Genomic DNA, 14,868 nt, shown 5'->3' on the forward strand with positions numbered 1-14,868 from the left:
AAGAAGAAATGGCAAAAAAAGACTGGGGGCTTTTTCATAAAAATGGCACCCTCAGGTGCTTTACTGCAGCTGCGAACGCAGCCCGTGGTAAATGCACACCACAGTAGTTAAAAGTAAACCACTGCCAGCAGCCATTCATCGGGAAACGTTAACATACAATTGTTACATGAGAATATGGACAAAGGGGATACTAAGTAACCGCTGCAGCACCCTATTGTAAGATAGTGTGTGCTGGGTGTATAAAGTTACAAATGTTAGTAAAGTCAATTTCACTTTACTGCACTTGGAAACAGTAGTTTATCCAAGAGAAGGTATTTAACCCTTTGGGAAATCTGAAAGACCTCCCTGTGCCACTGCACTGAAGGTGCTGTGTGACACAATGTAAAAGATGCCTGTGGAGTTTCAGACTCCAAAAACAAAAAAACAGTGTTCAAAATCACATTAAAATACACGAGAGAGTGGGAAAAGGGTCTCACTCTCTCCAAGTTAACAATAAAAATAAAAATCAAGTCCTCAAAATCCAGCAAAGTTGCTGGGGGTCTCTAAGGTAGAGGGAATTGGCACATTTCTGAGAATTCTCCCCAACACCTATTTCAGGGAACTGTTTCACTGCATCATCGCAAGTAAAATGGTGCCCTTTTGTCTAGAAAGGTGCATGTTTTTGTAGAAGGTATAAACCTGAAGTAAGCTAGATGCTCATTAGGAAGGATTGGCACTCCTCTATTTATTTATTTATTATTCCATTTGTGAGGCGAACCCCTGGGCATCTGGGCGCAACAATCTTAAGAACATGGTTACTGAGATAACAACTTAAGAGATTGGTTACAGGTTTGACTTAAGGAAGTGGTTACATGAAATGCAGATCATAAATAGGCTTGCTTAAAGAATATGGTTACAGGGTAGACCTAGTAGCCCTTAGTTGGCTAGGTAAACCGACTTAAGGAAATGGTTGAAGAATCCGTATACTTGAGAGATTAGTTATGGATTTTGGCAGGCTTAAGAATATGGTTACAACTAATGCAGATCATAGAGAGGCATGCTTAAGTATATGGTTACAGGATAGCGTGGCAGAAGTGGGTTTGGGCTTAGTGTTGCCACATTGTGTCACTTTAAGCGTATGGTTGCATGTCTTGTGGAGACTTACGTGCAGTGTAGGTCCTGGTGCAGGTAGTTGGGTACCGGTCATAATGGGTTACTTACAGGAGGGAGGGTGTAATTTGATGTCTTGAGTAAAGAACCAGGTTTTTAGTTTTTTGTGAATGAAGAGTAGGGCTGGGCCCAGTTTCATCTCCAGTGGCAGGGTTCCATTAGAGGGAAACTTGAGCCTCCGGTTCTTTGTCTTTTGTATATGGGCATGGTTATTTGCCCGAGGTAGGCAGTGCGGGTGGGTCTGGAGGATTGGTTCCTAGTTATCATGCTGGATAGGTAGCGTGGGGCAGTATTGGAGAGGCATTTGTGTGTCAGCGTGAGTATTGTAAATTTAATCCGGTCCTTCACTGGTAGCCAGTGAATGTTTCTTCTGGTGGAGGAGATATGTTCTGATTTGGGAATGTTTAATGCTGCTCTTATGGCATTATTCTGCACTGTTCAGAGTTTCTGGATGTTTTTAGATGAGGCGCCTGCAAAGATGGTGTTGCAGTAGTCAACTCTGGAAAGGATCAGTGCTCTTGCAAGGGTGATTCGGTTTTCTACTGTGAGGTAGGGTCTACAGGCCGTTATAAGTTTGGCTGTGTAGGCAGATGCTGATGTGATAACATTGACTTGCCGTGTGAGAGTGAGTGAGGAATCGAGATAGACTCCTAGGGTCTTAACTTCTTTGGCGGTGGGGATAATGTTTCCATCTGTGTTAAAGGATTGGTTCAGTGGTGAGAGATTTTTGAGTTTCGCTTAGCTGCCCAGAATGAGGATCTCTGTTTTGTCGTCATTAAGACATAGCTCATTCTGGGCCATCCATGCTTGGATTTTGTGGTAGATTGCATTGAGGGCATTTGTGTCTGACGTATTCTCCTGTGATTGGAATAAGTATTTGGGTATCGTCCGCATAGTTTGTGTATGTGACGCCCAAATAGTCCAGTTTGTTGGAGAGGCTCCGTAAAAGTGTTGCACATGGTGGGAGAAAAACATGATCCTTGGGGGACTCCACAAGTGACTGCTGCGGGGCTAGCAGCTGCTGTAGAGGAGAAGACTCATCGTTCTGTTAGTGAGGAATGATTTAATCCATGCTATGGCATTGTTGGAGAAGTGGGCATCGCTGGCTAAGAATCTCATGCTGGCCCCAAGGGGGTCAAGCCTGGTGATAGTAAAAACACTGTAGGATGTTATGATTTACCAGGTCAAATGCCGCAGAGAGGTCTAGAAGCAGGAGGATGGCTAGATCGCCTTTATCTCTGATCAGATCTATTTGTACTTTGAGGTCAACAAGGGCTGTTTCCGTGCCTTGACCTGGGCGGAAACCTGACTGTCGAATGCCCAGTAGATGGTGTTTTTCTAGGTAATTTTGGATCTGGACATAATCTACTCTCTCCAAAAAATTTTAAACGAATGATACCGTTGTGATGAGACGGTAATTAGTAGGTACATTTGGGTCCAAGGAAGGTTTTTTTCAAGAGGCATTGCCCAGGCTTCCTTGAGGTTGTCTGGTACTTTATTAGAGACACAAGTTTTTTTATAAGAGAGGTGATGAACGGTGCCAGGTTATCTGCGCAGTCTTTGAATAGGGTCGATGGGCAGATGTCACCTTGGCAGCGTGTAGGTTTGAGACCTTTGATGATTTTAGTAGTTTCCTCTATGATAATGGTGGAAAACTCAAACTTTGGAAAGGGTTTGGGTGTTGTACGTTTAGGTGGAAGTTGTTGGGGTGAGTTAAGTTTCAATTTTTTGTTGTTAATTTTGTGCTGGAGAGTTGTGATTTTGTCCATTAAGGCCTTTTGTATGTCCTCGCACCGAGCTTGATCTTTGATACAAAGATCCGGCATTTGCGAGGGGGTTTCTAGTTCTCTTAGGACTGAGAAGAGCTCTTTAGAGCTGGAACTGGCATTTTCAATGCGCAGGTTGTATGCATTACTTTTGGCTTGATGGGTAGCTTTTTTGTAGTCGCAGGTTATGGAGGTTAATTGTTTTTGGTTGAAGGGTTTTTTCTCAAATTATTTTCTGCGTTTCTTTCTGTGTTTCTAGACATGCCTCTACCCATTCTCACGGCGGAAAACGAGGGATGACTATTATTGCGGAAAGTCTGTGCCGCCCTCCCACAGCGCCTCTCAGTTCAGCACTCATAAGTTGGTGGAGTCGATACATTTGTCGTGGTGACCACTTTCAAAATCCATACTCTTTGCAGTGATGCACGAAGTCCATACCGCCCTATTAGTTTTCATTTAGAATGTTCCCAGTATACCACTAAACACGCTAATTGGTTATGGCAGTTCATTTTTCCCCATTAAGCAGCCCAATTAAGACATCAAACTATAGACTGGGTTTCAAGAGACACTGGGTAACGGGCGCATTAGGAGAAAATAAAATCTTGGTTGGTTTCGTTTCTAAGATAGAAATACATGAAAAAGAAAGTGAACAGTTAAAGCCTATATCGCAAGCTACTTGTCTATTGCAAATATTGCATCCAATATTTTTTTTCTTCACATTTACTCGAGTCTTTTGTTCAACAATTTCTATCTCTTCTCCCTAAACTAATATTCATTATTTGTGTATCATGCAAATATGCCAAATAAAGGCTGCTTTTCGGAAATAACCACTTCAAATTGACACTTGTCCATAATAAGAATTCTAATCTTGGTTTAATAGGTCAATAAAGATTTTCCATAATAACTTACTAGAAATTATTCATTCTATTAAAGAGACTGAGGCGAGCATTATGCTTCTCTTTCTTTAATTAACCACATTAAGAAAGCTCAGCAGCAAGGTATTTTGTGCACTTTCATATTAAACAAACTCATTCCAAAGGTGCACTAAAAAATACATAAAACAGAACAGTTTAATGAACATCTACAGTCCGTAACATTTCCAGAGACAAAACTTCATATCCCATGATGCTCCTAAAGGTCATCTAGTGTCCACATGCATGTGATACTAGTCCTCCAATGGGCATACAGGTGCTCCCATAAACAGTCCTGAACAAGAAATAACTTTCTCTTTCGATACTGCAAACTTTGCTGTCCTTCGGTGTAAGGATTCTAAACTTCGGTTAACAGGAAGAAGGGTCGTTGAACCACAGATCACACAGACTTGTCTGTAGAGGCTGTCAAGGAAAGAAATAGAATATATTACTTCATGCGTATGACAACCCTAGTTCCCTTAACGGGGTGGGAGAGAAACGCATTGTATTATTGTAAACTATGCATGCATTTAGATCAACAGGTTGTTGTAATGCTTAGAATCATTCTCAAGCGGTACGCGTCATGCTTTTCATTGCTGGGTGGGATAATGCTCGCTTCCGTATCTTTAATAGAATCAAGAATTTCTAGTAAGTTATTATGGAAAATCTTTATTCTATGACAAGACCGGAGGCTCACATTATGCTCGTTCAAAGCTTACTTACCACCACTGAAGCAGGCTCTTCCACTGGTTTTAAGTAGAATTCTTTTAATATCGACTCGCCTGCCCAATCAGCCATCCTCATGATGTCCTCCAAACGGACTCCAACGTGGAATGCTTTAGCGGCCATGGCTCCCCTAACCGAGTGGGCTCCAAGATGGAGTGTATCTATCCCCGCTTGAGCTAGCGTCCAGCGTGCAAAAGTAGGGGCTGAGACTGTCTTATGGGGGTCTGCGAATAGCTATGAGAAGCTGACCGCCAGGCGTGGACCTGAGGGGAGCTGTTACTTCTTCATAGGCTTTTAAACACTGAACTACGCATGGCTTGGGTTGTTCTCTAAAAGCTGGGTAAGATCCAATGCTGGAGAAGGGAGTAGTTTCTTACCTGTAAGTCCATTTCTACAGCGTTGGTATCTTTCATGGATTCACATGTGCCCTTCCCTCTTCAGGCAAACATCCTATTGAGAGGTATCCGCCAGCAGGAGTGGATAAAATCTGAGGGGAAGCTGCTGGGGCGGTGGTATACACTCGACCGTGCCCATTGGCGGGTACCAAAGCTCCCACAACAACATAGCTGGGACACTCAAGGTGTCAATTTTTTCCATAGTAAACGTACTAAGTCAAAGTTACTGGGGTTTCCCAGCCTGACTGGGAATATTCACAGCATGTGAATCGATGAAAGATACCAATGCTGAAGGAATGGAGTTACAGGTAAGGAACGACTCCCTTCTTTGTACCAAGCGACAGCCCTCTTTCCCTCCTAAGATCTGCCTGGTTGCTCTGTCTACGCTACCAAATGTTCTTGGGTGGTACAGCCTTCTACTAAGAGTGGAGGTTTGTATTGCCTCCGATATGGTTTTATGAAGCCCTTAGTTGGACTTTAGAAAAACGGTCTCAAACACCCACCAGTAAAGGACCTGCAGCATTCCAACGTGCGCTTGTCCTATGTTGAACTGCCATTTTCTCCAGCAGCTTCCCAACCGGGACCTCACTGTGTCTAGAATTTGTACTGGGGGCCAGGCAACCTCTCTACCCAGTTCCAGCTAGCTCACACATTGAACATTTAGCTGGCTTCTTGAAAGATGGTGTATGACCGTAGGTCATTTCTTTCTGAGAAGGGAGGAAAACCGAAGAAAGCTTTAATTTCAATGCACACGGTTTAAACCATTTTCAGTATATGGCCACACAAAAGCTGTAATCTGTTAAATTAATGGTGTATAGGAGTGCACCTTTTTTAACATTTTTTTTTAAAGAATTCCATTTTAGGGTATGGGCATTGTGGCTTGGTTTGTGTCCTATTTAGGGCCCCTAAACGTTTTGCTTTTTCCTGCTGGTTTTTCTGGTTCTTTGATTTTAATTTTTGTGGCACGAGGGACTTCATTAGAAGTTCCCCTGCCACTGTATCCATTCTTGATTTACTCATCCGATATTAGCCGATGAGACATCTAGGGACAGGGGCGCTTGTGAATTTTGGTCCTAGGGTAATTGTAACTCTCCAGTTGTATTGTGGAGTATGTGGGTGGCAGCCGAAATGTAGACTTGGTTTCATCAGAGTTGCTGCGTATTTCAATTCATCCGTCTCCCATGTGCCAGTATGGTGGTCGTTTGGTTACAAAACTATTTGTTTAGCTTTGTCCCTGTCCATTTTGTTTTGGCCCATCCTTTGTCTATGGGAACTATGCAATCGGCCTATAATGACCATTGTGCTAACATGAGCTTGTCGTAATTGAAGCCCTGCACTCTCTAGAGTGGTTTTAACTGGCCTAATCTGGTTTTCTACCCCAGATGTGCCCAGTACACTTGTCGCGCCTAGAAACGCTGGTGTACAGGCACGTTATAAATGCCATATCCTAAATCAATACATACCCTCTGTGGATGGTCCTGAGTGTTTGGTGGGTTTTTACCCCAACCTTATTGGCTGACCACCACAACCTGTCTCTTCCTGGTGGCTGATTGGAAGGCTGGCTGACTTAGGCTAGCCACTGACAGATACTCCTACGTCCTGTTTCCTTTCCTCCATTCTTGTGGGACATTCCATCCTCTGTGACGGGACTGCAGCACTTTAAAAAAAAAAAAAAAAAAAATGTTTGTCCTTTTATTTTTACGCAGGGCCACTGCACGTGACCGTAACCCCGCCTTCCTGACCTCTGCCCCACGCATTACTTTTCATTCCTTTTCTCTGCGCGGTCAGACGCACTTGCATCACTGAGAATATTTTTTTTTGTTCACTTGTCCTTCATTCTTGCTCCGGTTCCACGGTCATCTTAACTCTTTATGACGGAGCGTCTGGGATTCGTGTCCTGTTCATCGTGTACGCTGTTTCGATAGGGCGGATCCCCACTCTATTTGCCTGGAGTTTTAGGCCCGGGACACCATTGGGACTCGTGCTTCTACTGCAACTCCCTCTCTGTCCGGGCACTCCAGCGTCAGCTTGTCTGGTTGGAAGAGGTGTTTCAATGTGTTCCCCTGCCACACTTAAAGCTCTTCATTGTGGAAAAAGAGAAACCGCTGCTAAGTTTGTTCCTTTTCAGGGCACCCCGGCCAGGGGACTCCTTCCCGGGGTCTTCTGCTTCCGGGAGGTGCTCATGTGGCTCTATTACCAGTGATCTCCCTGAAGAGGGGCCGTAAGGTATCTAACAGGTGTACCAGAGTATTCTCTGAGGACCCCCGCAAGGGGTCTGCCGAACCGGGTCTTCTTCCGAGGTTCCCTTTTCAGGAGCTAAAGTTAGGCCCAGTACTGGAGCTGTTATGGGGTCAACCCTGAGGTTTCCACATCTGGAACTAACTGCACTGAGTCTCGGCTCAAGGTCTCTCGAGGTGACTAAACGTACCAGGGTACTGACGAGATTCCCCTTCAGGCTATATCTAACACCGGAAAGATTGAGGGGCCCCCTTTGAGGGTCCTGGCTTCCGGGGGTGAATTTAAGCCTTCCCACGCACATGACTGTTGTGAAACAAAGCCTGCTGAGGGGGCAAAGAAGCCAGTCAAGCACCATAAGACTTCCAGAACTGGCTCTGCCGATGGTCCCCTACTCGTGGCTAATTCTTCAGCAGGCCCTAAGGTGTCTAATAAACACTCTAGATCTGCTAGTACTGGCTCTGCCCTGACCCCTCTGGTGACCACGGCCTCACTCCTGTGACGCAGTTCGGCTCAAAATGGCGGCCCAAACCCACGGTCCACAGCAGCCATTTTAACTACCTCTTACACCGATGTACGGCTGGTGCTGAGCGGCCTGTTTTTGGGGAAGAGCAGCCACGTTTTGTGGAAAGTAAAAACCCATTCCGTCCTCCATTGGATTGGTGTGCTCGGAATTTGCTGCCGTATACAGTTTCGCTGCCTCCTGCGTCCACACCTTTGATCTACGTGGATCCAAGTGGTGGGGTACCATCCTGGCAACCATCCTCTTAGCGATCCTGGGGTAATGGCCCCTCCGAGCAGCCTCTGCCCACTCCAGCGTCTAGACCTTCGTCTGAGGATGTGTTTTTTTTGTACATTTTAGACGCTTATGCATTCTGATCCCATGAAGGCGTAAAGTTAAGGATTTGTTTAAAGAAATGTTTTCCTAAGCCGCCTGATACGGCCCCTGCTCCAACACTCCCCATACAGGTTCTGGTAGTGCCACCTCCTCCACCTCTCCTGTGGGGCCTCCTCCCCCACTGCCTCCACTTTCCCCAGTGGAAAAGACTCTGGTTGCTCTGCCCACCACCCCTTCGGGGCCTGAGGCGCCACGTGCGACGGATCAGTCTTCTGCTCCCGCCTCACTGGATGAGGAACAGGCAGACCAGGGTGGGGATGAATCGCCCCTCTCTAATAGCCATTCAGGACCGGGTGCTGGATAGGATGGCAATGTTGGACATCCCAATACCTTAAGCCCTTCTGGGGTGGAGAACGACACTGCGCCACCTAGAGGTGTACGATCTGTGGAAACCTCTAGACCGGCTCTTCCATATCAATTATCTGGAGCTCCTGGCAGTTTTTCTGGCGCCTAGGCTTTTTAACCCTCTATCAGCAACAGTGTGGTTAGAGTGTGCACGGGCAATTCAGTAACAAGGATTTACATCAACAAACAAGGGGGCACCAAGTCTCCCCTCCTAGTGGACCTTGCCATCCAAATTTGGAATTGGGCTATCCAACACAATGTTTGGCTCCAAGCTGTGCACATCCCGGGTCACATCAATGTGGCTGCAGACTCCCTTTGCCGCTAATCTGCGGTGAGTCACGTTTGGGAGATGAACACTGATGTTCTCACCAAGATTTTTCAGCAATGGGGTACCGTAGAGGTGGACCTCTTTGCGTCGTCATTGAACAGGAATCTTCCTCTTTATGCTTCCAGGGACGGGTTTGGAGCGTCTTCTTTGAGGGATGCCCTCGAGATCCCGTGGGACATGAGTTTACGCCTTTTCCTCCTTTGCCACTGATTCATCAGTCACTTTGGAAACTCAGAAGTGCATCGAAGTGCACTCTCCTTTTCATAGCTTCTTGGTGGCCAGCCAGGTTCTGGTTTTCGGAACTGCAGCACCCGTCGGTGTACTCTCCGATCAGGTTGCCGCAGATTCCCGACGACCTTCACCAGTGCAACCACGAGTTGTGGCACCCCTCCCCACAATTGTTCCGCTTGGCAGCCTGGTGCCTGAGTTCCGATCACTAGTGCAGTTCAACCTTTCTGAGGACAACATGCGTATAATTCAAGCGGCAAGAAAACACTCTATGCAAGCTTAATACAGGAGCAAGTGGCTCTGTTTTTGCCATTGGTGTCTAGCCAAAGAGATTGATCCCAGGCATGCTTCTATTGACACTGTTTTGTCCTTTGTGTCTGACCTTGCAGCCTCTGGTATACATGTCTCATCATGCAGGACATATTTGTTCGCCATTGCGTCTTACCTGTCTACAGACAGCTGCTTCTTCTCGCTGGCCAATCCAGTCATCAAAAGACACTTTGCAGCTCTGAATCTTTTCCCACCGGTTCAGGCCCATCATCCGAGATGGAATCTGAATGTGTCCTCGGTATGTCGTAAGCCTTTTGAACCCATGGCTACTACCGAACTGAAGTACCTGTCTTGGAAGGTGACTTTTTTGATTGTGGTAACATCTGCAAGACTGATAAGTGAGCTTCAGGCGCTTTCTGTGGAACATCCGTTCCTAACTTTTCATAAGGATAGGTGGTGGTTCGCATCCACCCACCCTCCTTCCTGAAGTGGTTTCAGAATTTTTTACCGGTCTTCTTCCCACACCCGGTCTCTGATGTTGAAGTGTCCTGCACAACCTAGACGTCAGACTGGCTCTGAAGTTCTACCGCGACAGAACGAGCGGCTATGTGGAGCTTGCCATCGGCTTTTTGCAAACATTACTGTCTCAACCTGAGCTCCCGGGCTGATGCCGAATTTGGCCTGGCAGTTCTCAAGAATGTATTCCAATAAGGGAAATTTCCATCCATCCGTAATACCTACGGTCAGTGCTTGGGAATCTCCCACAAGTATGGGGGAAAGGGAACGGGCCGTAGGAGTATGACAAAGTTACTCACTGTGGTGACTACCTTACTCTTAGGCCATAGTCCCCTTTCCTCCATACGCCTGCCTGCCGTCCCCTCTAAGTATCCTCTATTATTGCATAAATGGTCAGACCTGGAGATAGAAAAGGACTGAAGGGTGATCCGCAGGGCGTAGCTCAGGAAGGCGGGGTCACGTGCGGTGGCCCCGCATTAAAATTTGCTCTGGTCTCGTCCCGAAGGAAGGAATGTCTCACAAGTATGGAGGAAAGGGGACTATGGATTAGGAGTTAAGATAGTCACTACAGTGAGTAACTTTGTCAATGTGTTTTACCTAGTGGGGACCCTATGCATTCACATTTTTACCTCGTGTGTTCGAGGATCGCCATGCATATGGGCTGCTGTTTCTTAGGACCAGGTTTGGCCCTATTGCCTGGAACCTGTCTCCTTTTGCGTTTGGCCGCCATGGAAATGGAGGCTTCATTATGGGGAGTTCCCTTTGCCAGTTCATTCAGGCCATTTAAAAAAAAAAGTTTTTACATTTGTGAAAAAGCTGCCACGCTGTTTCACAATTCAAGAGAGCTATTGCCACCTCAGACAACATATGACCCTTGAGGTAGGGGAGGAGGCAAAAATGGAGGGGCTTTATTCTTCTGTTATCTGCACGCGGGACCATGTTTAAGTCCCTCATGTATCGGTAACAAAGCTCCATGACTCTTGGTTATGACTTAAGTAGAATAATGACATTGCAATTAAACTTCTAGACCCAGCCCGAAGGCCGTACCTGGAGCTATACGCCCTGATAACCCAAGTTACAGGCCTGAGCATAGAGAAGGCATTTTAACTGGGCTTAAAGACTTATGATGCAGGGACGAGGTCTACAACGCTTTTATAACCTGTGGCGCTCCTAAAATTGTATGCCATATATAGAAGTTGTCAGTACAAATATCCACCTGGTTGGGCGCAGGGAACTTGCAGCCAGTTCCATCTGCGTTGCTGTTAGCATAGGAAGGAAAACAAAACAGTCTACAGGATATACCGTTTTTTATAGTCTGCAGATTGTTCAATGCGGTCATCATTCCAAAGGTCCTAATCGGGCAATAAACCTCTTTTGGTGGGCATTACCAGATGTTAATGACAGCAGGGCCTCCAATAAAGCCTGTGGGCCAGAGTGGCATTATCTCATTCTCTCATTGGTAATACCGGCCCACAGACTGGTTCATAGTACGATTTTCAGTGTAATAATGGCGTGTTTATTTAAATTGTGAAATGGCGCGATGGCTGTTTCTCAATGGAAAGTTAAAAATTCAAAATGGCAGTCATGGACAAAGGGAACTACAGCTAGTCCCTTCCCCTTTTTGATGGCAGTAATTTGCAGGGTAAAGAAGAGGTGAGCGGACTGCGTGGGAAGCTGGTAGGAGGCACAGTAAGTGTTAGGCAAAGTTTGTATGCATTACACCCTGGGAACACTACACACAACTCTGACTACAGGTATAGGAAACCCAACCTTTGGTATAAGCCTGTACTACACAGTTTTGGTAGAGTGTTGAGCAGCCAGGCTCATCTCAAGAGGGGTCAATATAAGCTGTAGGGGAGTTGCACAGAGATTCATAGCGACAAGTATTAAAATAAACTCTTACACTCAAGGTTTCTGAATAAACAATTATTAATTTATCGGTCAGTTAGAATAAGCCTTCTTCAGAAGGAAGCAAATATAATAGTAACACTCAAATACACTTCAGGAAATACTCTTAATTGGTAGATACCCTTTTGGGATGGCCCAGAGACACTTCGTACACCCTAAGGTGGCTTCAATTACTAGGGTGCTGGTGACATTAATATATCACTGTTATATTTAGAATCAGATTGTAAGAAGTCAAAGGATAATATTATTCAGAACATTATAGACCACAAATATTCTTAAGCAGGCAAATAGTTTTGGATCCCCCAAGAAGAGGCATTCAGTACAATAGGCTAAGCCAAAGTCAATGGGCAAAAGTCTTATATAGGATGAACCACTTCTGGTAGTTAAGTAGAAAGTCTTTGCACAATGTTTTTGAAGTCTTTGAAGAAAAGAAGAATCAAATGTAGGGCCATAAGCTGATTATGCTTGTGAGTAGAAGGTGCAGGCAACTCTACAGTGAGAGGTAAGTTCTCTCAGACTTTTCAGTATCTTGGTATTGAAGAGAAAAGTGCAGCAGATGACTTCTGTTCCTGTGCAGCGCTGCAGATCTCACTGTTCCTGGGCCTCAGTCGTGGGGACAAGAGGGAGGACTTCTGGGTGTTCAGTGTTTTAGCTCCTCGCGTTTGCCGCAAATAGCAACAGCGCGGTTCCTGGCTGTCGAGATGGACTTTCCTCGCTTCTGTGGTCCCGCACTCTGTTGAGGGGGCTAAGGCTCAGTCGGTCCTGCTTCCTGCGAATCCAGAGGCTCTTCCTGGAGCTCTTTGCCAGTTTAAAAGCAACGCACACAATCTGGTGTTCCTCTCCCTGGCTATACGGTTTCAAGCAGCAACTCTGTGGAAATTCAACCAGCTCTGAGATGAATGTCCAGATGGCTTACTATGGAGTTGATTGGTCCCACCAATTCAAGGGGAGAAGTTGTCCTTGCCGGGGCTTCTCTGTCGATACGAATTTGGAGTTTGAGCACAGCAGCAGGGCTTCACTTTGCAAACCAACGGTCCAGGAGTTGCACGGGCGTCCTCTTCAAGTTCTTCTTCGGTTCCTTCGTCCAGTGGTCGACTCTGGCTTCCAAGCCAAAAGCCTTGCCTTTTATTCCGTTCTCCCATTCATTCTAGCCTAGCTGTCAGTCACCCAGCAGGGTGGCTGTCCTTGAGGGACAGTCAGCCGGCCAATCACCACAGAGTGCATTTGGGTCTCCTAGGAGACTAAGCACAGGGAGTTTCGGGCACTTCCCTCACTTTCTGCCTACCATAGAAACCCTGGAGCCAGAGGCAGGCTTCACTCGTGAATCCTGCCAAAGGCAAAACGAACAATGGGACCAAACCTGGTTTGGCGCGCAGAGTAAATCTCGAAAAGGACCTTTCCACAAAGAAATGGCGAAAAAAGACCAGGGCCATTTTGACAAAAATGGCACCCTTGGGTGCTTTACTGTAGCTGCGAACGCAGCCAGTGGTAAATGCACACCAGGGTAGTTAAAACGAAACCACTGCCACCAGCTCTTCAGTGAGAAAAGGGTAACATTAAAAATGTTAAATGAGAAACTAGACAAAGGGGATACTAGGTAGCCCCTCCAGCACCCTATTGTAAGACGGTGTGTGCTGTGTCTAGAAAGTTACACATGTAAAGTCAATTTCACTTTACTGCTCTTGGAAACAGTATTTTATCCAAGAGAAGGTATTTAAACCTTTGGCAAATCTGAAAGACTTCCCTGTGTCACTGCACTGAAGGTGCTGTGTGACACAATGTAGAAGATGATGCCTATGGAGTTTGTCAGACTCCACAACCAAGGGAAACGCAGTGTTCAAAATTTGGGAAAGGGTCTCTCTCTCCAGGTTAAAAAAAAAAAAAAAAAAAAAATCAAGTCCTCAAAATCCAGCAAAGTTGCTGGGGGTCTCTAAGGTGTAGGGAATTGACATTTCTGAGAATTCTCCCTAACAGTAAGTTTGTGCGTGGAGTGGGTGGTTGTGGCATGTGGGGCATAATGTTAGTGTGGAAGAGGAGAAATGGGAGGACGGGGCTGGAGCACCGGCAAGGGAAGTTGGCAGCCTATTCTGGGAGCTCTGAATGCTGCAGTACCATGAGGTAAAGCTCACCTTTCCGGGTCTGTAACCGCCCAAGGTGAAGGGGGGGGAGGAGACAAATTAGTAACATTGGTACTGATCCTTGTGTGATATTCTGTATTTCCCAATTGGCCCAATCTCGCTTCAAAAGTAAGGCAACTACTGCCTCTTTACTTTATCGTAATTGAAGATTGCAACTGTCAATCACCTATAATTGTGGTTATTGATTGAAGTGTGTGCAGACTTTTTACTCTGAGATTTTGTCTGGCATTTAGCAAAGCACATATTCGAGAAGTCTCAATGGGCTGGTTTAAAATTGCTGATGTAACTAATGTTTAACATTTTTCTCTGGACCACCTCCCAACTTGAAGATACTTAAACAAAATTCATATAGTGTTTCTCCTCGGTATTTTCCATGCAATCACTATCTGCAAGATATATGCATGTACTGTGTTGGAAACGTGAGTTTGACTTGCACAACACACACTGATCCTTTGCTCCTATTTTTGTTGGTTATGAACAATGTTTGTATTTGTGGTGGTAATATCGAACAATGAATCCGTGTTCCAATGGCATGTGATGAATTCACTCCTAGCAAAAAGTTATATTTTGTCCCTGTGGAGAACTGGCATTCATATTAGGGGGGTGAGCAATGTTTATGCGAGGCGGATGACAGTTGGTTTCCTTGCAAACACCTTTTAGGAGAATGACATCTTCCTGGGGTTTGAAAAAGGAGCATGCAAGAAGTGGGCAAAGAGTAAGAAAAAGTCTTCCGATCTTACGTTGGAGGAAATGAAGAAACAGGCAGCAGTCCAATGTCTTCGTTCTGCATCTGATGAGGTAAATAATCTGTTTATAATAATGGAATCGTTTTAGCATTTTCTTAATTTGGCAATATTCATAAGTGACAATGTTTAGGTTTCTCTTGGGTTGCATCACTTTAAGATTATCCTCTAGCAAAGCTTGTTGATGTTTTCCGAAGTGTCTTTATTAGAAGGCTCTTCACCCTAAATATTTTTTTATTTGTTTTTGTTTTTTTTGTTGCTGTAGGTTTGTTATAGGGCAAGTCACTTAGTACCAGTGTGAGTACAGGTGCC

At 45.4% G+C, this 14,868-nt stretch overlaps 1 protein-coding gene across 4 annotated transcripts in view; it reads left to right on the forward strand.

Moving 5' to 3' along the window:
• KIAA0232 (KIAA0232 ortholog) overlaps positions 1-14,868 on the forward strand; it is an 813,590-nt gene that overhangs the window by 155,506 nt on the left and 643,216 nt on the right. For all 4 annotated transcript variants that reach the window (XM_069631995.1, XM_069631994.1, XM_069631997.1 and 1 more), the window contains one exon: positions 14,474-14,611. In XM_069631995.1, coding sequence (XP_069488096.1) covers positions 14,474-14,611 — 138 coding nt within the window. The remainder of the gene's footprint in view (positions 1-14,473; positions 14,612-14,868) is intronic.

Source organism: Ambystoma mexicanum, chromosome 6q (assembly GCF_040938575.1).
Source record: "Ambystoma mexicanum isolate Mex_15411 chromosome 6q, UKY_AmexF1_1, whole genome shotgun sequence".
Lineage (NCBI taxonomy): Eukaryota > Metazoa > Chordata > Amphibia > Caudata > Ambystomatidae > Ambystoma > Ambystoma mexicanum.